At 52.0% G+C, this 22,638-nt stretch overlaps 1 protein-coding gene across 1 annotated transcript; it reads right to left on the reverse strand.

Moving 5' to 3' along the window:
* Positions 1-177: 177 nt before the first annotated feature.
* Positions 178-21,691, reverse strand: LOC113837233 (extensin-like). Its single transcript, XM_027430629.1, has 2 exons — positions 21,613-21,691; positions 178-2,030 (listed from the first exon to the last, which is right to left on the reverse strand). The coding sequence occupies exons 1-2, from the start codon at positions 21,689-21,691 to the stop codon at positions 178-180; spliced, it is 1,932 nt and encodes a 643-aa protein (XP_027286430.1).
* Between the last annotated feature and the right edge of the window lie 947 nt (positions 21,692-22,638).

Below are 22,638 nucleotides of genomic sequence, written 5' to 3' on the forward strand. Positions count from 1 at the left end.
AGAGAGGACGGGGCGGGGCGAGGGGAGGCGGGACTTAGCTGGGGTTTTAAAACGAGTGACGGACGGGCCACTGACCAATAGGGAGGGCCGGTGGTGATTTTTTTTTTTTTCTCTCTCCCTTCCCCCCACCTCTTGGGGGGCGGGGCAGGACTGGAAAGCTCCCAACGGGAAGGGAGCTTAGCGTGATGGACTCCGCCGCTGGCCAATGAAATCCCTCCGTGTCTTCTCGCTATGCAAATGTCGCGCGCGCGTTGGCTGGCGTCCCGGCCGGGGTGCGGTGGAGGGAAGGGGGTGAGGTGGGTGGCCGCCGGAAGCGGGCGCGTGGCTGTCCGCGCGGCGCCATTTTGTGGCGCGGCCCCCATGTTGTGTGTGAGCAAGCCTGTGAAGGCTCGCACTTCCCGCGCCCCTGGGGTGTGGCTTGTGTCTGTGAATCCCGGGATGCCAGCCAGGGGGGAGCAGGGAGGGAAGTGCCACCGTCCTGTTGTTCAGGGCGTGGCTTTGCCTTTGGCCCTTGGCCAGGCCCCCCCCCCCGTGTGGCAGTTTGGGGACAGTCACTCGGTTGCCTGGGCCCCGGGGCAGGCCTTGGGGGCCGCCCGCAAGCAGGAGAGGGCGCTGGAGCCTGACCTTGGCCTCCACGGGCGGTTGAGGGGAGCAGGGTGCTGAGAGCCAGGGCGTGGCCGCCCCTGGGTGTGGCCCAGGGGGTCTGGGGGATCCCCACTGAACATGGAGGGGGCCTGGGGTGTCCCCACTGAAGGTGGAGGGGGCCTGGGGTGTCCCCACTGAAGGTGGAGGGGGCCTGGGGTGTCCCCACTGAAGGTGGAGGGGTCTGGGGGGGTCCCCACTGAACGTGGAGGGGGCCTGGGGTGTCCCCACTGAACGTGGAGGGGGCCTGGGGGGGTCCCCACTGAAGGTGGAGGGGGTCTGGGGGGTCCCCACTGAACGTGGAGGGGGTCTGGGGGGGTGGAGGGGGTCCCACTGAAGGTGGAGGGGGGGGGGGTCCCCACTGAAGGTGGAGGGGTCTGGGGGGTGGAGGGGGTCTGGGGGGTCCCCACTGAAGGTGGACTGGGAGGGGGTCTGGGGGGTCCCCACTGAAGGTGGAGGGGGCCCACTGAAGGTGGAGAAGGTGGACTGAAGGGGCCTGGGGTGTCCCCACTGAAGGTGGAGGGGGCCTGGGGTGTCCCCACTGAAGGTGGAGGGGTCTGGGGGGTCCCCACTGAAGTGGAGGGGGCCTGGGGTGTCCCCACTGAAGTGGAGGGGGCCTGGGGTGTCCCCACTGAAGTGGAGGGGGTCTGGGGGTCCCCACTGAAGGTGGAGGGGGTCTGGGGGGTCCCCACTGAAGGTGGAGGGGGTCTGGGGGGTCCCCACTGAAGGTGGAGGGGGCCTGGGGTGTCCCCACTGAAGGTGGAGGGGGTCTGGGGTGTCCCCACTGAAGGTGGAGGGTGTCTGGGGGTCCACACTGAAGGTGGAGGGGGTCCACACTGAAGGTGGAGGGGGTCCCCACTGAAGGTGGAGGGGTCTGGGGGGTCCCACTGAAGGTGGAGGGGGTCTGGGGGGTCCCCACTGAAGTGGAGGGGGAGGGGGCTGGGGGTCCACACTGAAGGTGGAGGGGGTCTGGGGGGTCCCCACGGAAGGTGACTGAAGGTGGAGGGGGTCTGGGTGTCCCCACTGAAGGTGGAGGGGGTCTGGGGTCCCCACTGAAGGTGGAGGGGGACTGTGGAGGGTGGGGGTCCCCACTGAAGGTGGAGGGGGTCTGGGGTCCCCACTGAAGGTGGAGGGGGTCCCCACTGAAGGTGGAGGGGGCCTGGGGTGTCCCCACTGAAGGTGGAGGGGGCCTGGGGTGTCCCCACTGAAGGTGGAGGGGGTCTGGGGGTCCCCACTGAACATGGAGGGGGCCTGGGGTGTCCCCACTGAAGGTGGAGGGGGCCTGGGGTGTCCCCACTGAAGGTGGAGGGGGCCTGGGGTGTCCCCACTGAAGGTGGAGGGGTCTGGGGGGTCCCCACTGAAGGTGGAGGGGGCCTGGGGGGTCCCCACTGAAGGAGGAGGGGGCCTGGGGGGTCCCCACTGAAGGAGGAGGGGGCCTGGGGGGGTCCCCACTGAAGGTGGGGTGGGGTCTGGGGACCCACAGTTCTATAGCACACGACACCCCAAGACCCGAGTTCTCAGCGCAAAGGAGCTCTGTGTCCCCCAGAGGGGCGCCGGGCAGGGCGTGAGGGGCAGAGGCAGGAGGAGGGGAGGGAAACAGGGAGACGGGATGGGGTTTGGCCCTGAGGGGACAAAGGCTGCCTCTGTAGAGAGAGGTGAGGAGGTGGCAGTTTATAAAGGTAAAGGGGGACCCCGTGTCAGGATGAGGTGTTTGATTTATTTATTTTTTTTGGTTTTTCGAGACAGGGTTTCTCTCTGTAGCTTTGGAGGCTGTCCTGGCACTCGCTCTGGAGACCAGGCTGACCTCGAACTCACAGAGATCCCCCTGCCTCTGCCTCCCGAGTGCTGGGATTAAAGGCGTGCGCCAACAACGCCTGCGACCTGAGGTGTTTGATTTGATTTGATTTTTTAAGATTTTATTTATTATGTATACAACATTCTGCTTCCATGTCTATCTGCACACCAGCAGAGGGCACCAGATCTCATAACGGATGGTTGTGAGCCACCATGTGGTTGCTGGGAATTGAACTCAGGACCTCTGGAAGAGCAGCCAGTGCTCTTAACCTCTGAGCCATCTCTCCAGCCCCGAGGTGTTTGGTTTTATTGGGCGTGTTAATTAGGAGAGCCAAAGGGGGCTTCAGATTGGGAGGAGGAGGAGGAGGAGGAGGAGGAGGCCGAGGGAGGACTAGACCTGGGTGGAGAGCTTCACAGTGTGATCCAGCGGTTTTAGCCTGGCAGAGGGGACGGCGAGAAGGGCAAGGCCCGGCCGAGCCATGTTTGCCATGCTCAGGCTGGCTGCAGTCCTCCTAGAGGGGGAAGTGTGGATATCCTGGCTTCTGCCTCTCCCCGGGTCCTGGGCAAGCTCAGCACCGCCTGTCCCTCCACACCAGCCTCCCCTAGGCCTGGGCCTTCTTAGGGACCTTTCCTTCCCTCGCTCCCCCTCGGGATCCGTCTTTGACAGGTGGCCTCACACCTCACTGACAGCTGTCAAAGGTTGCATGGCTGCCTCATGCATGCGTTAGGTGACTGAATAAGGACTCTGCATGCAGAAACCAGCATGGCTGCCTCATGCATGCGTTAGGTGACTGAATAAGGACTCTGCATGCAGAAACCAGCATGGCTGCCTCATGCATGCGTTAGGTGGCTGAATAAGGACTCCGCATGCAGAAACCAGCATGGCTGCCTCATGCATGCGTTAGGTGGCTGAATAAGGACTCCGCATGCAGAAACCAGCATGGCTGCCTCATGCATGCGTTAGGTGACTGAATAAGGACTCCGCATGCAGAAACCAGCATGGCTGCCTCATGCATGCGTTAGGTGACTGAATAAGGACTCCGCATGCAGAAACCAGCATGGCTGCCTCATGCATGCGTTAGGTGACTGAATAAGGACTCTGCATGCAGAAACCAGCATGGCTGCCTCATGCATGCGTTAGGTGGCTGAATAAGGACTCTGCATGCAGAAACCAGCATGGCTGCCTCATGCATGCGTTAGGTGGCTGAATAAGGACTCTGCATGCAGAAACCAGCATGGCTGCCTCATGCATGCGTTAGGTGGCTGAATAAGGACTCTGCATGCAGAAACCAGCATGGCTGCCTCATGCATGCGTTAGGTGGCTGAATAAGGACTCTGCATGCAGAAACCAGCATGGCTGCCTCATGCATGCGTTAGGTGGCTGAATAAGGACTCCGCATGCAGAAACCAGCATGGCTGCCTCATGCATGCGTTAGGTGGCTGAATAAGGACTCCGCATGCAGAAACCAGCATGGCTGCCTCATGCATGCGTTAGGTGGCTGAATAAGGACTCCGCATGCAGAAACCAGCATGGCTGCCTCATGCATGCGTTAGGTGGCTGAATAAGGATTCTGCATGCAGAAACCAGCATGGCTGCCTCATGCATGCGTTAGGTGACTGAATAAGGACTCCGCATGCAGAAACCAGCATGGCTGCCTCATGCATGCGTTAGGTGGCTGAATAAGGACTCCTCATGCAGAAACCATGTGTAACTGGGGCCAACGGCAGCTCCATGACTGCAGTTTCAATGCTCCCAACTGCCGAGACTCCCCTAAACCGTTTCCATTCCCTACATAAGCCGGCGCCGCCGTCTGCTCCCCTCCCTTTGCTCCTTTCCCAATAAACTCCATGCGGGTTTGTTGAGTTTGGTGGATCGTGTTCCATCGCCCGAAGCTGCAGCAAAGAACAAGACAGGAGCTGTGTATCCAGAGGCCAAGACGGTGCAGGATCCAAAACGGCGAAGTTACAGACGGGATCTGAAGCTCAGGCCAGGAAAGCAAAGCCCAGCCCTTGAGGTGGAGACATTGGGGTAGGGGTGGGGTGAAGAGTGCTGGGGGGGGGGGGCTGCAGGTACTGAGGAGACTCCTCTGGGGTCTTTCTGAAACCTAGCAGGTGGCAGCTTCCAGGCTTCTTTCCTGTCAGATTGGGATGCCAGGCAGAAGAGCCTGGGGTGACTCCAGTCTGTCACAGCCCGCAGCACTCAGCGTTCGTCAGCCTTGCAAAGGACAGGAATCACTCGATATGTGGACTTGATGTTCCTCTTTCTTTCTTTCTTTCTTTCTTTCTTTCTTTCTTTCTTTCTTTCTTTCCTTTCCTTTCCTTTCCTTTCCTTTTCTTTTCTTTCTTTCCTCCTCCTCCTCCTCCTCCTCCTCCTCCTCCTCCTCCTCCTCCTCCTCCTTCTTTTTCCAAGACAGGGTTTCTCTGTTGTTTTGGACGCTATCCAGGAACTTGCTCTGTAGACCAGGCTGGCCTTGAACTCCTGCCTCTTCCTCCGGAGAGCTGGGATTAAAGGTGTGTGCCACCAACGCCCAGGTTTCAAACAACAGCAACCCCACCTCGAATACACACACTGGCAGAAAAAAAAAAAAAAAAGGAGGGAAAAGTGTAAAAAGAAATTTACAGGGCTGGAAATGTAGCCCAGTTGGTGGCGTGCTTACAGAGCATGTGTGAACCCTGAGTTCCAGCTCCAGCAATACATTGGTACATTTTTTTTTTTTCCGAGACAGGGTTTCTCTGTGTAGCTTAGGAGCCTATCCTGGCACTCGCTCTGGAGACCAGGCTGGCCTCGAACTCAGAGATCCTCCTGCCTCTGCCTCCCGAGTGCTGGGATTAAAGGCGTGCGCCACCAACGCCCGGCTATTGTGCAGTCCAAGTTTGTAATCCCAGCTTTTTGGGGAGGTGGAAGCGGGAGTATCAGACATTGAAAACCACCCTCAGCTACATAGCAAAACTGAAACCAGCTTGGACTGTGTGAAAATATCTAGAAACAATAAGAAAAAAAAAATCCCCCAGGGAGGGGAAGGAAATGGCAGTAAGAGAAGGGTGACCAGAGCCAGTACATTCATAACAGTGTAGCTTTTCCTGGGATGCCATTTTGGAACAAATAACTTGTGTCTGTGTGTACTGGGCTGGCCCAACAAAAGCAATTGTTGCTATAGGCTGCAGCTGGAAACATTTTAAAAAGGGAGACAGGCCAGGCTAATTAATGTGGCGGGGAAATGAGCAAGCAATGGTTATAGGAAATGTCAAAATAAGATGAAATCTTTTTGTACACTGAAAAATAAACTTTGAAAAAAATGCTATTTTTCTCATAGCTACATAAAATTGCAACTAATCAAAGACCTGACTGAGAACAAAAATTATAAAACTCTAAGGAAAAAGAAAACAAAACATGGGGGACTGGAATTAATTATGGTATAGTGGTAGAGCTCTTGCCTATTATGTTAAACTTAAATATTTGAGAAAAATATTCAGACAATGGTGGTGCCCGACTTTAATCCCAGCACTGGGGAGGCAGAGGCAGAGGCAGGTGGATCTCTGTGAGTTCGAGGCCATCCTGGTCTCCAGAGCGAGTTCAGGACAGGCAGATGTATAGAAACCCTGTCTCAAAACCAAAACAACAAAGAAAACCAATTTGAGACTGGTCTGGTTAATACCTCAGCTCACTAGCCTATTCCCACTCTCTTTTTCGTATGTGTGTTGAGCATTTATTTTAGCCCACGGTCTCTGAGGTTTCAGTCCATCGTGGTGAGGGCGTCGTGGAGTAAAGAGGCTGGAAACCCGGCAGCCAGGAAGCCCAGAGAGAGACACCTTCCTCACCTCCACACAGTTCCGTCAAGGTTCTCCAGAGAGAGGGTTTCCCTGTGTAGCCATGGCTGGCCTTGGACTCACAGAGATCAAAGCTGGCCCCGCCCCTTGGGAGCCTGGCACAGGCTGACACCCCTCTGTGCATGGCAGGGGTGACACCCTGGTCCTTTCCGAGGAAGACTGCACCCACTCTGTCTCGCTTTCCTCTTTCCTCTGAGAAGGCATCTCTGTCTCTCTCCTCATCCCCTTACCTCACCTCCCATCAGTAAACTGCCTAGAAGTCACGTCTGTCTGTCTGCAGGTCTCACCTGGTGAGCATCTCAGGCCCTATCCCTAACCACCACCCACCTCCGCTTCCCGGGTGCTGAGACTGGGGGTGTGTGCCGCCCGCCCGCCATCTCACTCTGGCCTCTTTCCTTTCATCCATCCTCCAGCCTGTGGGGTAGTACAGCCCACACTAGGTCACCAACGCCACCCCTCGCCCTTAACTAACGCAGAGGGGACTCTGACTAATCTCCAGCTCCAGGAACCCCATGCTGGGTGAGAAGGGCTGAACACTGACCCCAGAGGGGCAGGAACTCATCTCCCTGGGAGATACCACAGTGCCCACAGCCTGTCTCATGGCTGGCTAACCTGCTGCACAAGCAGGCTTCCTGAGTCTTGTTTCATAGTCTCTGTGACATTGGAGTTCTGAGCCGGGCAGTGGTGGCGCACGCCTTTAATCCCAGCCCGTGGGAGGCAGAGGCAGGAGGATCTCTGAGTTTGAGGCCAGCCTGGTCTACAGAGCTACACAGAGAAACTCTGTGTCAAATAAATAAATAAATAAATAATTGTAGCTTTGCTAGAGGCACCCGCCCTTCCCCAAGTAGTCCTGGCCATAGTTGTTAGGAAATCCATTTCCTTTCACCAATTTTTTTTTTTTTTTTTTTTTTTTTTTTTGGTTTTTCGAGACAGGGTTTCTCTGTGTAGCTTTGGAGCCTATCCTTCAACTCGCTCTGGAGACCAGGCTGGTCTCGAACTCACAGAGATCCGCCTGCCTCTGCCTCCCGAGTGCTGGGATTAAAGGCGTGCGCCACCAACACCCCCCCCTTTAAATTTATTTGTTTTGGGTATGAATGTTTTGCCTGAATGTATGTGCATTGCATGCATACCTGGTTCCCCTGGGGTTTAAAAGAGGTGTCAGATCCCCCGGAACTGGAGTTATAAATGTTTGTGAACCACCATGTGGTTACAGGGAACTGAACTCAGGTCCTCTATAAGAGCAACAAGTACTCTTTTTGTTATTATTTTATCGGTGTTTTGCCTGCATGCATTTCTGTGTGAGGGTGTTGAATCCTGGAGTTACAGACAGTTGCGAGCTTCCATATGGGAATTGAACCTTTGTCCTCTGGAAGAGCAGCCAATGCTCTTAACTGACTGAGCCATCTCTCCAGCCCCCTCTTGTGGTTTTTCGAGACAGGGTTTCTCTGTAGCTTTGGAGGCTGACCTGGAACTTGCTGTGTAGACCAGCCTGGACTCAAACTCACAAAGATCTGCCTGCCTCTGCCTACCGAGTGTTGGGTCTTAAAGACATGGGCCACCACTGCCTGGCAAGGCAAGAGTCTTATGATATCAGTTTCTTCAAAACACAGAATTATTCTTGGAATGTATTTTCATGCTCCTCCCAGGTATAGCAAATAGAAATAGCTATCTCTTATTGCAGGCTGGTGTTATTTAAGAAAATGTTTAAACTATCCTTTATATGCCTCTATAGCAAAACGTGTTTTTGCCAGGTGTGGCTTGTCCTTGTGATTGTATACTCCTGAGAACTTTACTCTTGTGACCTTACTTAACCCTCAGGCTATAAACCAGTGGTTGTCAACCTATGGGCCAAGACCCGGTGGAGGTTGTGAGAAAAACATCAGAAAACACAGATGTTTACGTTGTGATTCTTAACAGTAGCAAAATGACATTTATGACGTAACAATGAAAATAACTTTATGGTTTGGGGGTCACAACAACATGAACTATATCCAAGTGTCCCATTTTAGGAAATTTGAGACCCACCTGTATAAATTGTCTGAGGCTCTGGATACAATTGGCTTTTGCATGAGACTTCAGTCTGCCCCATTTATGGGTTCCATTCTCCCAGGTGCCACTGCCTCTAGAATGGTCACAGTCCAGACCCCCTTATTTTACAGATTCCTGTCCTAAGGCTTTCTGCTGGGGTGAAGATGAGCTACGGGCATCAAGTTGACAGAGTTAACTATCACACCTAGTTTTCACAAGGCTCTGGGTTTGAGTCCAACACCACCAATAAGCAAACAAAACACAAATACATAAGGGCAACTCTTCATGACCTTGGATTAGGCCTTGCTTTCTTCCACATGGCACCAAGAAGACAGCAAAGAAAAGCAAATAAATTGGACTCCACCAAAACCAAAAAATGCCATGTGCAAAGTAAAAAGATATGGCTTGGGTGTGGCTCAGTGGTGTTCCTCACTCTGCCAGGGAAGGATCAACTACTGTCAACATTGGAGCCCACTAGGGGGTTTGGGGATGCTGGTAAGGTGCTGTAGACTTACTCAGGGTAGATCTCATTGAGAAGGTGACAGTTGGGGCTAGAGAGAGAGCACTTACTGCTCTTGCAGGACTCACAGGCTTGAACCTCAAACCCACATCAGGAAGCCAGCCCACAGCTTCCCAGTCTCGAAAAACCAAAACCAAAAAGGAAGCCTGTATATATATATATATATATATATATATATATATATATATATGTATATGTATATGTATATGTATATGTAATGTATATGTATATGTATATGTTTTTGTTTTTGTTTTTTTGTTTTTTTGTTTTTAAAGATTTTACGGCCGGGCGTTGGTGGCCCACGCCTTTAATCTCAGCACTCGGGAGGCAGAGGCAGGTGGATCTCTGTGAGTTCGAGGCCAGGTTCGAGGCCAGCCTGGTCTCCAGAGTGAGTGCCGGGAGAGGCTCCAAAGCTACACAGAGAAACCCTGTCTCAAAAAAAAAAAAAAAAAAGAAAGAAAAAAAAAAAGAATTTATCATGTATACAACACTCTGCTTCCATGTCTATCTGCACACCAGAAGAGGGCACCAGATCTCATAACGGATGGTTGTGAGCCACCATGTGGTTGCTGGAAATTGAACTCAGGACCTCTGGAAGAACAGTCGGTGCTCTTAACCTCTGAGCCATCTCTCCAGAGCCCCCCACTGTTTTTTTTTTTTTTTTTTTTTGAGCTGGGGTTTGTCCCTAGACAAATAACACTGTTCTCAATTCTATTTTCTCTCTCTAGGAGGCTGTGCATTCTTGTGTGTGTGAGTGTGTGTGTGTGTGTGTGTGTGTGTGTGTGTGTGTGTGTGTGTGTGTGTGTGTGTGTGTGTGTTCTAGAAGGTTCTCTGCACTCTGGCAGTCAGAATCTCTCTTAAGGAGTCACTTACTGTCTTTCCACCTCCACTGTGCCTGCGCCCCTGGGTAGGAAATGGACAGGGATCCCTTTTCTTTGGGCCACCATAGCTAAAGGCCTTTTGTCGTCTTGGGTAGGAAGGACCCCACAGATTTGTGAATGTCTGCCGGTGGACCTAGTGCTCCCTCTAGTGGCAGACCCAGAGCAAAAGGCAGAGGCTGCATTTGGTAACATTTTTTGTTTTTGTTTTGAGACAGGGTTTCTCTGTGTAGCCTTGACTGTTCCTGGAACTTGCTCTCTAGACCAGGCTGGTCTCGAACTCAGAGATCCTCCTGCCTCAGCCTCCCCAGTGCTGGGAATAAAGGCGTGAGCCGCCGAACACTGAAGCTCTCTTTCAGGACTGTAAAACCAGTGCCTCCAATGCATGTCAAAACTAACCACAAGGACTGGGGATTGGCTCCACTTAGTAAAATGTTCACCACGCAAGAATGAGAAACAGGGTTCCATTATCCAGCATGTAAAAAGCCAGAAAAGGTGGCACTGGCTTTTTTTTTTTTTCTTGTCCCCTAGAGGCAGAGTGTCTCTGCGTAGCTGCCTGTTCCTGAGAGTTGCTCTATAGACCAGGCTGACCTCAGACTCACAGAGATCTGCCTGCCCAAGGTGTGGACCACCGCCGATGAGCTGGCATTCACTTTTGATGCTAGCATTACTGGCCAGGCAGGCGTGTATAAATTGGTGAGCTCTAGATCCCGTGACAGGTTTGTTTCAAAAACCAAGGTGGACAGTGCCTGAAGAAAGACACCTAAAACTGATCTCTGACCCCCACACACAAGCATACACATATATGAGGGTGTGCACACACAGGATTTACAATGGAATGCCTAGTGTCAACAGGCTGGGAACAAGTCCATTCTCACACAGGGACTTGACCCAAGCCTTCCTTCTGGGTTAAAGGTGGCTGTGTCCAACCAAAGCTCTTCAGAACCCAGGCTGGGCGTGTAGCTCAGTGGGTAGGACGCTTGCCCATCACATGTGAAGCTCTGGGTCCAGTCTTCAGCACCACACAAAGCCAGTTGTGAAGCTAGGTGAGGCAGCACATTCACTTTTAATCCCAGCACTCGAGAGGCAGAGGCAGGTGGATCCCTGAGTTCGAGACCAGCCTGGTCTACAGAGTGAGTTCCAGGACAGCCAGGGCTACACAGAGAAACCTTCTTTCTCTCTCTCACTCTCCTCCCTCTCTTTCTCTCTCTTTCTCTCTCTTTCTCTCTCTCTCTCTCTCTCTCTCTGTCTCTGTCTCTCTTGCACACACACACACACACACACACACACACACACACACACACACACACACACAGGAGATACAGAGATTTGGGCAAGGAGCAAGTGAAAGTCCAAAATGTCAACATACTGTTAAAGTGTTTGCAGACAAGACATCTTATCTAAAAAAGGGAGGGGCAGGGCTTTCTGGCTTTTTGAGACATGGTTTCACTATGTGGCTTTGCTTGTCCTTGAACTCAGAGATCCACCTGTCTCTGCCTCCTGTGTGCTGGGATTAAAGGCATGCACCGCCGCCGCCGCCGCCGCCGCCGCCACCACCACCCTAGCCTGGAGCTCACTGAAAAGAAGATTGCTTCGGACACTAGTCTCTGGAAATTAGTTTAACTTATATGTGGGCTTAAAATAAGGGAAAATACTTTTTATTTTATGTGTCTGGGTGTTTTGCCTGCATGTATGCACCTGTGTGTGCAGAGCCAGAGAGACTAAAAGAGGGCACTGGATCCTCTGGATCTGGAATCACAGACGGTTCTGAGATGCTGTATGCTGGGACTGAAATCCAGGTCCTCTGCAAGAGCCATCAGTGGTCTTTGCCACCGAGTTAGAGGCAGTGCAGCCTGGGAGAATGGAACCCATAAACGAGGCTGACTAAGGTCTCATGCAATAGCAAACTTTATTCAGAGAATCTGACAGTTCATACATACCCTGAGGGTTAGTAAGGTCACCTGGGTAATATTCTCATGAGTTCAGGCTGTATATAACCACGGGGCACACGTGGCAAAAACGAGTTTTCCCGCCAGGTGTTGGTGGCGCACACCTTTAATCCCAGCACTCGGGAGGCAGAGGCAGGCGGATCTCTGTGAGTTCGAGGCCAGCCTGGTCTACAGAGCAAAAACAAACAAACAAACAAAAATCCAAAAACCAGATGTGATAGCACACACTTGTAATCTAAGTATTTGCGAAGTGGAGGCCGGAGGATCACAAGGCCATCCTTGGCTATACAGCAAGTTGGAGGTCAGGCTGGCATACATAAGACCCTGTCTGAAAAAGACAGGAGACAAGACAAGGCCAGTGAGATGGTTCAGAGGGTCAAAGCACCTGGCACAAATGGGCTGGCCTGAGTTTAATGCCTGAGATCTTGAACTTATTCTTGGAACGTGTAAGTTGGAGGTTCTCTGCAAGGGCAAAGCTAATGAGGCGACATAAAAAGCACAGTCTGGCGTAGGTTTTAAAGGTTCACAAGACACGTTAGGAATAGCTGCCCAGCAAATGTGTTATCGACACTGTGGAGTTGGGAGCCTGGGAAGGACGGGTGTTAGCTTACAAAGGCTGTATGTACCCAGACTTATTGACCCAACCTCCCAGAGTGCAGCAGGAGGAGATGGCTTTTCCCCCTCCCTCTTTCCCAACCTCTTTTTTAACCCCCTTCGGTATAATTAAAAAATATTTATTTATTATGTATACAACATTCTGTCTGCATGTATCCCTGCAGACCAGCAGAGGGCACCAGATCTCATTACAGATGGCTGTGAGCCACCATGTGGTTGCTGGGAATTGAACTCAGGACTTCTGGGAGAGCAGCCAGTGCTCTTAACTGCTCAGGTCATCCGGCTTGGTGTCCGTCATCTTTACCAGCTGATCCCTCTCCTTCCTTCCCTTCACCCCATTCCCGCTTGCAGGTACCCTTAGAGACCGGAAGAGGATGCTGGATTTCCTGGAACACGAGTTACAGATGGTTGTGAGCCACCACGTGGGTGCTGGGAACTGAACTTGGGTCTCCTGGATGCACAGCCTGTGCTTTTAACCACCGAGCCATCTCTCTGGTGCCCCCCCCCCCTCACCACCACCACTGTTATTTGAGACAAAGTTTCACTATGTTGCCCTGACTGACCTGGGACTGGCTTGCAATCCTCCTGCCTCTGACTCCAGAGTTCTGGTTTCTCTTCCCTCCCTCTTCTCATCCCTTTAAAATAAAAGATTATCTTTTAAATTTTATTTTATGTGCATCTGTGTGAAAGTGTCAGATTTCCTGGAACTGGAGTTACAGACAGTTGTGAGCTGCCATGTGGGTGCTGGGAGTTGAACCTGGGTCCTCTGGAAGAGCATCCGCTGCTGAGCCATCTCTCCAGAAAATATAAACATATTTTCTTTTAAATTGTGTGTGTGTGTGTGTGTGTGTGTGTGTGTGTGTGTGCGCGCGTGTGTGTGTATTTTGGTAGCTGCTGGATGGATTTTGGGAGCCAAAGTAGGGGTTTTCTGAAGAGCAGCAATCTGTCTTACCCCCTGAGCCATCCCTGCAGCCTCACCCCACCCTTTTCTCTTGGCTTGAATGCCGTGTGTAGCTAAGGAAAACCTTGAACTTTCTGCACTGTTTTTATTTTTATTTTTTTAAGATTTATTTATTATGTCTACAGCATCCTGTCTGCATATATGCCTGCAGGCCAGAAGAGGGCACCAGATTTCAGTACAGATGGTTGTGAGCTGGGAGTTGAACTCAGGACCTTTGGAAGAGCAGGCAGTGCTCTAAACCTCTGAGCCATCTCTCCAGCCCCTTGTTTTTTTGTTTTTGTTTTTGTTTTTGTTTTTTTGGTGTGTTGTTCTGTTTTGAGACAGGATTTTGTTATGTAGCCTTGGTCGGCCTGCAACCGCCATGTAGATGAGGCTGGCCTGAAGTCCACCTTCCTCTGCCTCCTGAGGGCTGGCATTAAAGGCGTGTGCCATGTCTTGTGGGACTGACCTTGACTTCTGACCCTCTGGCATCCCCCTCCCAAGTATCAGGTTGACAGGATCTTGTGATCTTGTTTTTGTTTTTGTTTTTTTTCGAGACAGGGTTTCTCTGTTTAGCTTTGGAGCCTATCCTGGCACTCGCTCTGGAGACCAGGCTGGTCTCGAACTCACAGAGATCCACCTGCCTCTGCCTCCTGAGTGCTGGGATCAAAGGTGTGCAACACCAACGCCTGGCTGACAGGATCTTGTTACCACACTTCCTTTTTCTAAATTTAATTACATCTACCTACCTATCTATCTATCTATCTATCTATCTATCTATCTATCTATCTACCATTGTATCTATGAATCTGTCTACCATTGTATCTCTCTCTCATCTATTTATGGTGTGTGTGTGTGTGTGTGTGTGTGTGTGTGTGTGCGCGCACGCGCGTGTGTGTGCGTGTGTGTGTGTGCGTGTGTGTGTGTGCGTGTGTGTGTGTGCGCGCACGCGCGTGTGTGTGCGTGTGTGTGTGTGTGTATGTGCATGTGTGTGTGCGTGTGTGTGTGTGTGTGTGAGTGTGAGTGTGTGTGTGCGCGTGTGTGTGCGTGTGTGTGTATGTGCATGTGTGTGTGCGCGCGTGTGTGCGTGTGTGTGTGCATGTGTGTGCGCGCGTGTGTGTGCGTGTGTGTGTGTGTGTGTGCGTGTGTGTATGTGTGTGTGAGTGTGTGTGTATATGTGTGTGTGTGTGCGTGTGTGTGTGTGTGTGAGTGTGAGTGTGTGTGTGCGCGTGTGAGTGTGTGTGAGTGTGTGTGTGTGTGAGTGTGTGTGTGTGTGCGCGTGTGAGTGTGTGTGTGCGCGCGCGCGCACGCGTGTGTGTGTGTGCGTGTGTGTGTGTGTGTGTGTGTGTGTGTGTGTGTGTGTGCGTGTGTGAATTTGTGTGATGTACGCGTGGAAGCAGGTAAGCCACCGTGTGTGTGGAGGTCTGACTACAACATCGGTTCTCTCATTTCCCCATGTAGGTTCCAGCGATGAGAGCTTGTCAGGTTTGGCGGCCTGAGCCTCTGCACAGAACCGTCTCACCGCCCTGCCCTGCTGCTTCTTAGCAACATGGACAACAGCATCATCTTGGAGTGTCCCCATCAGGCATTCGGGAATTCATTATTTTCCTCCTGGCGACTTTCACTGTTTGCTTCTTGTTTTCTTTCTCTTGCTCTCTCCCGCCCAAGGACATACAGTTGGGTGCCCCAACACTCTTGTCTTATTAGATGAGGAAAAGCAGGTGACAGCAACCTATATTTAGGAAGACTGCTTTGTGGTGGTGGTGGTGGGGGGGATGCATTTGCATGAGGACCATTCTGGAAGGAAGCATAAAAATGCAAATGGAACTTGACAGGCTGATGCTCACTTGGCCCCTCTCCTCTGCTTCTCTGGCTCCCCTCATCATCTGCTCTTCTCACAATCGCCGCCATTGTCAGCGCGCAGTTGGCTGCCAGGAATGGGAGCCCAATCAAGAGAGGCTTGTGGGAGAATTCAGGAACTTCCGAGGGCCATTTACTCCTCAAGAACAGGGACTTATTTGTGCCGTTCACTCCGGTTTGTTGAATCAATCTTCGGGTTGGCACAGCAAAAATGTGAATCCAAGCTGCTCCTTAGAGTCCCGGGGAGGGGTAGGAGGTTCCTGCCTTCATAGCGTCTCTGCCCGTTTCTCCGTTTCTTACATTCCCCAGCAGTTCTTATTGCTTTTCTTCCTCCCTTCCTTCCCTCCCCCCCCCTTCTTCATTTCCAAATCACCAAGCTTGGGTGCCGAACACTGTACCGACCGCCATATGTTCCCAGCCAACTTTATTATTTTGTATTAAGATAGGGTCTCCTGCAGCATAGGCTGGTGTTGAACCCTGGTCTTTCAATATCTGCTTCATAAGTACTGAGATTGAAGGCAGGCAGGCATCACACTTGCCTTGGCCTTGCCCTTTAGGCCCCGAGTGCTGGGATTCTAGTGGTACAATACAGTGCCCAAGCCCACCTCTACCTCTCATCTTTCTCCCTCCAACTCCGCCTCCACGGTGATGGACAAATAAATACTCTGAAACGAAAGCTTGTACTGCAGAGGCAGGCACTTGGTAAGGCCAAGGAGAGCTTCCTTAAAAGTTTTACATCTGTCTGTTTTTCTTAAGATTTATTTATTTATTTATTATGCACACAGTGTTCTGCCTGCGTGTATCCCCGCACGCCAGAAGAGGGCGCCAGATCTCACTATAGATGGTGGTGAGCCAACATGTGGTTGCTGGGAATTGAACTGAGGACCTCTGGAAGAGCAGCCAGTGCTCTTAACCTCTGAGCTATCTCTCCAGCCCTTATGTATGTATGTATGTATGTATGTATGTATGTATGTATGTATTTATTTAAGATTTGTTTATTTTTTATTTTTTAAAAGATTTATTTATTTATTATGTATACAACATTCTGCTTCCATGTCTATCTGCACACCAGCAGAGGGCACCAGATCTCATAACGGATGGTTGTGAGCCACCATGTGGTTGCTGGGAATTGAACTCAAGACCTCTGGAAGAGCAGCCCGTGCTCTTAACCTCTGAGCCATCTCTTCAGGCCCGATTTGTTTATTTTTATGTGGTGTATTGCCTGCATGTTTGTCTGTGTGAGGGTGCCAGATCCCCTGGAACTGGAGTTACAGACAAGTGTGAGCTGCCATGTGGGTGCTGGGAATGGAATCCAGGTCCTCTGGAAAACAGCCAGTTCTTAACCACTGAGCCATCTCACCAGGCCCCTCTTTTTATTTACCTATTTATTTTGTGTGGTGTGTGTGCATTTGTGTGTGTGTGTGTGTGTGTGTGTGTGTGTGTGTGTGTAATGAAATCACACACACAGGTGTGTGTGACAATGGATTGGACACTGGAGGACAATGTGCAAGTGTTCTTTCCTTCCACCCCGTGACTCCCAGGGATTGAACCCAGACTTGACAGCCAGTGTTCTCTCTTGCTGGGCCACCTCATGGGCCCAAAACCTTTCTCAAAGTTCACAAGTAGAAGCCCGAAGGCGCCACCTCCTCCTTCTGCATGGCCCGCAGGGAAGTAGGAAGACAGACAATTGTGGCCGTCACCCCGAAGCAGCATTTTGACATAGCTTCAGTTGTCCTCTTGACACACGTGGGAAGACAAAACCACAACTGACGAATTGCCTCCATGGGACGGGCCTGCGACCATGACTACGAGGCATTTTCTCAATTGCTAATTGACATAGGAGGGCCACGCCCAAGGTGGGCAGTGCCATCCCCAGGCGAGTGCGTCTTGGGCTGTATAAGAATGAAGACTGAGCCAACCCGGAGGCAGCAGGCCAGGACGCAGTGTTCCTCCACGGTGTCTGCTTCAGTGTCCCCAGCTTCCTGCCTTGAATTCCTGCCCCATCTTGCCTCAGTAATGGACTTGGAAGTTTTAAGCGGTAACAAACCCTTTCCTCCCCAAGCTGGTGTTTACCACAGCAAGAGAAGCCACTCAGAACTCAATTCAGTGCCTTGAATGACAGGGTAACAATGGCAGGCAAAATGCTTGCCAGTTTTCATACAAACAGGCACTTCAAAGGAACGTACCTTCCCACGCCGCCTGTGAATAGCATCCCTCAGAAGACATGTTGGTGGCAGGCCTGTCGGCATGGGCCTGTCTTCCTGGCTAGTGAGCATGGTAACGGTGGAGGAGAGCACAAGGCCTGCATGGGCTATCCAGCAAGTTCAAAGCCAGCCTGGCAACTTAGTGACGGCCTGGCTTAAAAAAAAAAAAAAAAAAAAAAAAAAAAAAAAGGCTGGAGAGATGGTTCAGAGGTTAAGAGCACTGGCTGTTCTTCCAGAGGTCCTGAGTTCAATTCCCAGCAATCACATGGTGGCTCATGACCATCCGTTATGAGATCTGGTGCCCTCTTCTGACCTGCAGGCAGAACACTGCATACACAATAAATAAATAAATCCTCAAAATAAATAAAGGTTAAAGTTCTTTTTAAAAAATTATTTATTTGGGGCTGGAGAGATGGCACAGTGGTTGGGAACACTGACTTCTCTTCTCAGAGAACCCAGGTTCGATTCCCAGCACCCACATGACAGCTCACAACTGTCTGTAACTCCCAAGATCTGACACCCTCACATAGGCATATATGCAGGCAAAACACCAATGCAAATAAAGTATAAATTATTTTTAAAAATTGTTTACTTGTTGGGTTTTTTGTTTGTTTTGTTTTGAGATAAGATTCTTTTTTGTAGCCCTGGCTGTCCTGGAACTTGCTTTGTAGACCAGGCTGGCCTCAAACTTGGAGATCTGCCTGTCTCTACTTCTCAAGGGCTGAGATTAAAGGTGTAAACAGCACAAATAAGTCCACTGCCTGGCCAAAAATAAATAAGAAAGAAAGAAAGAAAAAAAGAAAGAAAAAAGGGCTGGAAATACAGCTCACGGATACAACACCTGGTTAGCATGCCTGAGGTCCTACATCCAACCCTTACTACTACATGCACAGAACAGACAGACAGACACAGACACAGACACACACACACACACACACACACACACACACACACACACGGGGTGATATATATATATATATATCCATATTATTATGTACCTTTATATTATATTTTATTACATATATTTTAATTATATGTATATCATATGTATAATAAAGAATTAAAAAAAGAAACAGAGAAAAGCCAAGAAGCAAAAAGCACATTGAAACACCCTTTCCCTGACTCCTCAGCTTCATGGGATCCCAAGGCAAGGGGCATCTCTTGAGCTTTCTGGAAACATCTTTAGAAGTGCCTACCTTGGCACATGTCAGTATGCCTTTGGCCAAACCTATACTCCTATCTGCTACAGGTTGGGGGGGAAGGTCCCCAATTTCCCAGGGAGCAAGCGAGAAGAAAACCTGGAGACTCCCGATCAGGAAAAACAGCTGTTTATTCCAAAACAAAACAAAACCAAAAAAAACCACCCACACCCCACACCCCACACCAAGTGCCAGCTCTTCTTGCTGTCCTCACCAGGAAGTTGAAGGCGGGTCCAGCACTGGAAGGACGTTTGGGGGTGGGGAGGGACTCAGAGGAGCCGAGGTCCTCTGATGCTCCCCCTCTGCAGCCCCCAGCCAGGAGGGGAGACGCTGTCCTTCAAGGTAGGGCAAGCCCTGCCCCTGTGTGTGAGTGTGTGTGTGTGTGTGTGTGTGTGTGTGTGTGTGTGAGTGTGTGTTTACTGGGGAGCATAGGGAAAGCCGGGTCCCAGTTTTGGAAGCATTGCGGTGGTAGTGGGGGGGGCGTGGGGGGGGCGATGAGCAGATACAGAGCCTGCTTGCCCACCCTCAAGTCCTCTCCCCACTATGGCTTTATTGAGATAAGAGGGTCAAGGCTCTAGGGTCAGGCAGGTGCTTGGAGGGTGGAGGCTGGGGGAGGGCAGAGCCCAGGAAGGAATCCAGGTTCGGATGGAGAGAAGGGAGGGAGTGGGGGAACGGGGGTGGGATGGGGGGGAGAGAACGGGGGCAAACAAAAGCTGAAAGCTCCCGCTCCCCTCCTCCAAAGCTGGGGGCTGAAGAAAGCTGTGTGTTCCGTGGGAGTGTTGAGCGCTTGCTTGAAGGGAGGCCCTGGAAGGGGATGGGGGAGCCCACGGAACCTCTATTAGCCAGGAGACCGAAGACCTGGCGCTGGGGTTTGGGAGGATTGGTGGTAACCCCCTCCTGCTTTCCTCAGGGGTGAGACCCTGGCACCGTCGATCCCATCCAGGCTCTTGGCGAGAAGGGACCAACACAGAGGCCAATATTTGGTGGGGAAAGAGGGCATCAGAGGGGGAGGGCGGCCCAGAGGAGGGAGGGGAGGCCCCCCTCTCCTCGCCTTGGGGGGCTGGGAGGGGGACATGTAGCCCTTTTAAGAGTGGGGGAATGGCCGCCCCCCTGAAACATGGCTATATATGTACAGAAGAACTGTGTGTGTGGAGGGGTCAAACTGTGCACTGGGTGTTCGGGACTCCCTGAAGCCCCTGGGCACTCCCTAGCATGTTAGGGAAAGGGGTAAAGGAGCACCCTGCAGGGGAAGGTAGCAGCCGCCATTGCTCTCAGGTACACCCACCCCAGGGACTGGCCAGCAAGTGGCTTTATCAGCTGTGGTAACTTTCTCTGCAGGCCAAGATTCTCTGCAGAGGGTTTGGCTCAAGCTAGCAAGTTCTGGCCCCGGTGGGGGTGGGTCCGAGGAACAGGGATTGGGTGGGATAGGACTGGGAAGCCCCACCTCCGCTACACTTGGGTTGACCCTGTCACCGATGAGATGGCTGCGAGAGGGACAGTGGGAAGAGTTGGGATGCACTTGCCAGTGTGTCAAGGAGGAGGGCCAAGGCCAAGTCTGCAGGTGACGCTGACCCAGGTATCTATCCAGATCAGGAGTGAGGCAGTCACACAGTCAAGAAGGGTCAGCGTGTGTGTGTGTGTGTGTGTGTGTGTGTGTGTGTGTGCGCGCGTGCGCGCGTGTGACACTATCAGAGGGAGACAGCTGGCTCCATGCTAGTCCATTGGAGGGAATGGGAAATGGCCTGTTGTGCTGGTTCCCCTGAAGGGAGGAACTGTAAATGCCACGGGACCCCAGAGGACAACTGACATACAGCCTGTCACCCCATTTGGACCCTAACATGGTGGATCCTGACAGATGGCACGCAAGCTCCATGGGTCCTGGAAGATGAGGACACACAGATCCTGGGCGACGATGACACATAGTTTGAACGTGGATTCTGGGGAGGCGACGACACCGTGACTGAAGTGAACTCTGGGAAATGATGGCATTATTCGTTGTCTTGGATCCAGGGAGGTGATGACACCATGGTTACGGTGGACCTCAAGGATAGTGACATCACTGGATCTCAGGGACCCTGGGTCATGGAGACACTAGGGTTAAAGCCTGGGTCCTGGGAGATGAAGACACCATTGGCTGTTATGGCTGACTGGAGGCGATGGCACCATGGTTACCGTAAATCCTGATGAGTCATGATAGGACATGATTGACGACGTGGGGCCTGGGAGGACTCTCATGGACTCTTGTAGATTATAATTGTGATACTATTGAATGGATCCGGGATGTGATGCATGATTGCGTGAATCCAAGGACAGTTGGGTTCTCAGTTGAAGTGGATTTTATGAGGTGGTGACATCACAGCCCTGGTGGCTGCTGAGACGCGAAGACGCCGTTAAAGTGGATCCCAGGAGGCGACAACATTGCCGTTATAAGGAATTCTGAGAAACACTGGCACTACCGATCCAACCAAGTCCTCTTAGAGAGTGCCACCTCTAGGCTAATGGACACTGGAAGGCAAGGACATGATTGGTCGTGGTGTTACCAGGGAGACGAGAACACCATGGTGAGTAGTGGCTCCTGAGAGATGAGGACAGCGTGGTTCTGATGGATCCTGGAAGACGATGAATGGCTGTGGGGATTGTTGGGAGGTGATGAGGACAGCATGGCGGGGATAGATCCGGGGAGATGATGGGGGGAGCTTGTGATGGACTCTGGGAGAGCATATTTGTGGTGGATGCTGGCACGTGGTGCCTGGCACATACTGTGCCACATCATGGTTGTGAGGACTCCTGGGAGACAATGATGACACGATTGGTGGTGATAATTCCAGGTGAGTCTGACGGAATCCTGGGAAATGACAAGGTTAACGGCATGGACCCCAACTGCAATGCCATCATGAGAGGAGGACAACTGGGTAGCATTGATGATGTCGTTGGCAACGTCGGCCACACATACACCCCAACCCTCCCCCTCCAACAGGAGACGGGGCGGGGGGGGGGGCTCTGTCAACAGGGTCGATGTCTTTGAATGCGGCAGAAAGAAGTGACGCCAACCTTTGGCCCACCTGTGAGTCCCCAGGATTTTAGAAGCCTCATGGGTCAAGGTGGCCTCCTTGGAGCTGAAGCTCATCCATGGGTGCTCATCCCCAAGGACTCACCGCACAGGCCCGACCTTCCTTGAGAGGCGCTGGTAGACATCACGTTGGCCGTGTCCCTGGGGTCATGGGAAGAAGCCATGGAGCTAAGTTATGGGGAAGCAAGACAAGGGCTCTGGTGACGAGTCACTACTGGTGGTCATCTGGAGTCGGGGGTGGCCTCTGGGAAGGAAATCCTTTACGATGATGTCCGAGCAAGGGAGGGCATCACCGCCAGCCTCCTACAGACAGGTCATTGTCTTGGCATCCCCAGTGCTGACACCCTCAGGACAAGCTACTTCCTCTGGCATCTTCCCGTGTGGTCTTGGGCTGGACGCGCCCGACTTTCTCACAACACGGCACAGCAATAGAGGTGTCTCCTGGTGTCATTTCCAAGTGGGTGGTAACTGGTGGTCACTCCACAGAAGTGCCTCCTCCTGTAGAAGTCTCCGGAACAGGTGGCCATTTCTGGTAATGACGTCGCACGAAGAGGCACAGTCCCTGTGATGGCGCCATCGGGCAAGGCACCTATTCTGGTGATGGCATCACAGGAGGGAGGCAAAATCCCGTGACAGCATTGTGGGAAGGGGGCCTAATCTTTAGTGAGGACACAGATGGCCGGGCATAGTCCCCTGCAACGCGTCCCAGGAAAATGGCTTCGTCTGTAGTCATGGCATTATGGGATGGAGGCGGCGTCTTCTCCGACGACGATTTCAAGAGGCCTTGGCGCTCAGGACGACATCAAGGAGTCTCAGGAAGTGTGAGGCCCGTCTCTGTGGTGACATCGCGGGAAGAAATCTTTGCTTCTAGGGATGACGGGATGGGGCAAGGCATTGTCTGTGGTGACATCACGGAAAAGGAGTCTCTGTGGCGATGTCGTGGCAAAATGGACACAGCCTCTGGTGATGACCTCACCGGCAGGCCTCTTCCTCTGTGGTGACCTCATGGGAAGGAGGTTTAGTCCCTGCAACGACATCATGGAACACAGACATATTTGCTAGCGATGACCTCATGGACAGGCCCCTTCCTCTGTGATGACATCATGGGAAG

This window comes from Cricetulus griseus, chromosome 9, assembly GCF_003668045.3.
Source record: "Cricetulus griseus strain 17A/GY chromosome 9, alternate assembly CriGri-PICRH-1.0, whole genome shotgun sequence".
Lineage (NCBI taxonomy): Eukaryota > Metazoa > Chordata > Mammalia > Rodentia > Cricetidae > Cricetulus > Cricetulus griseus.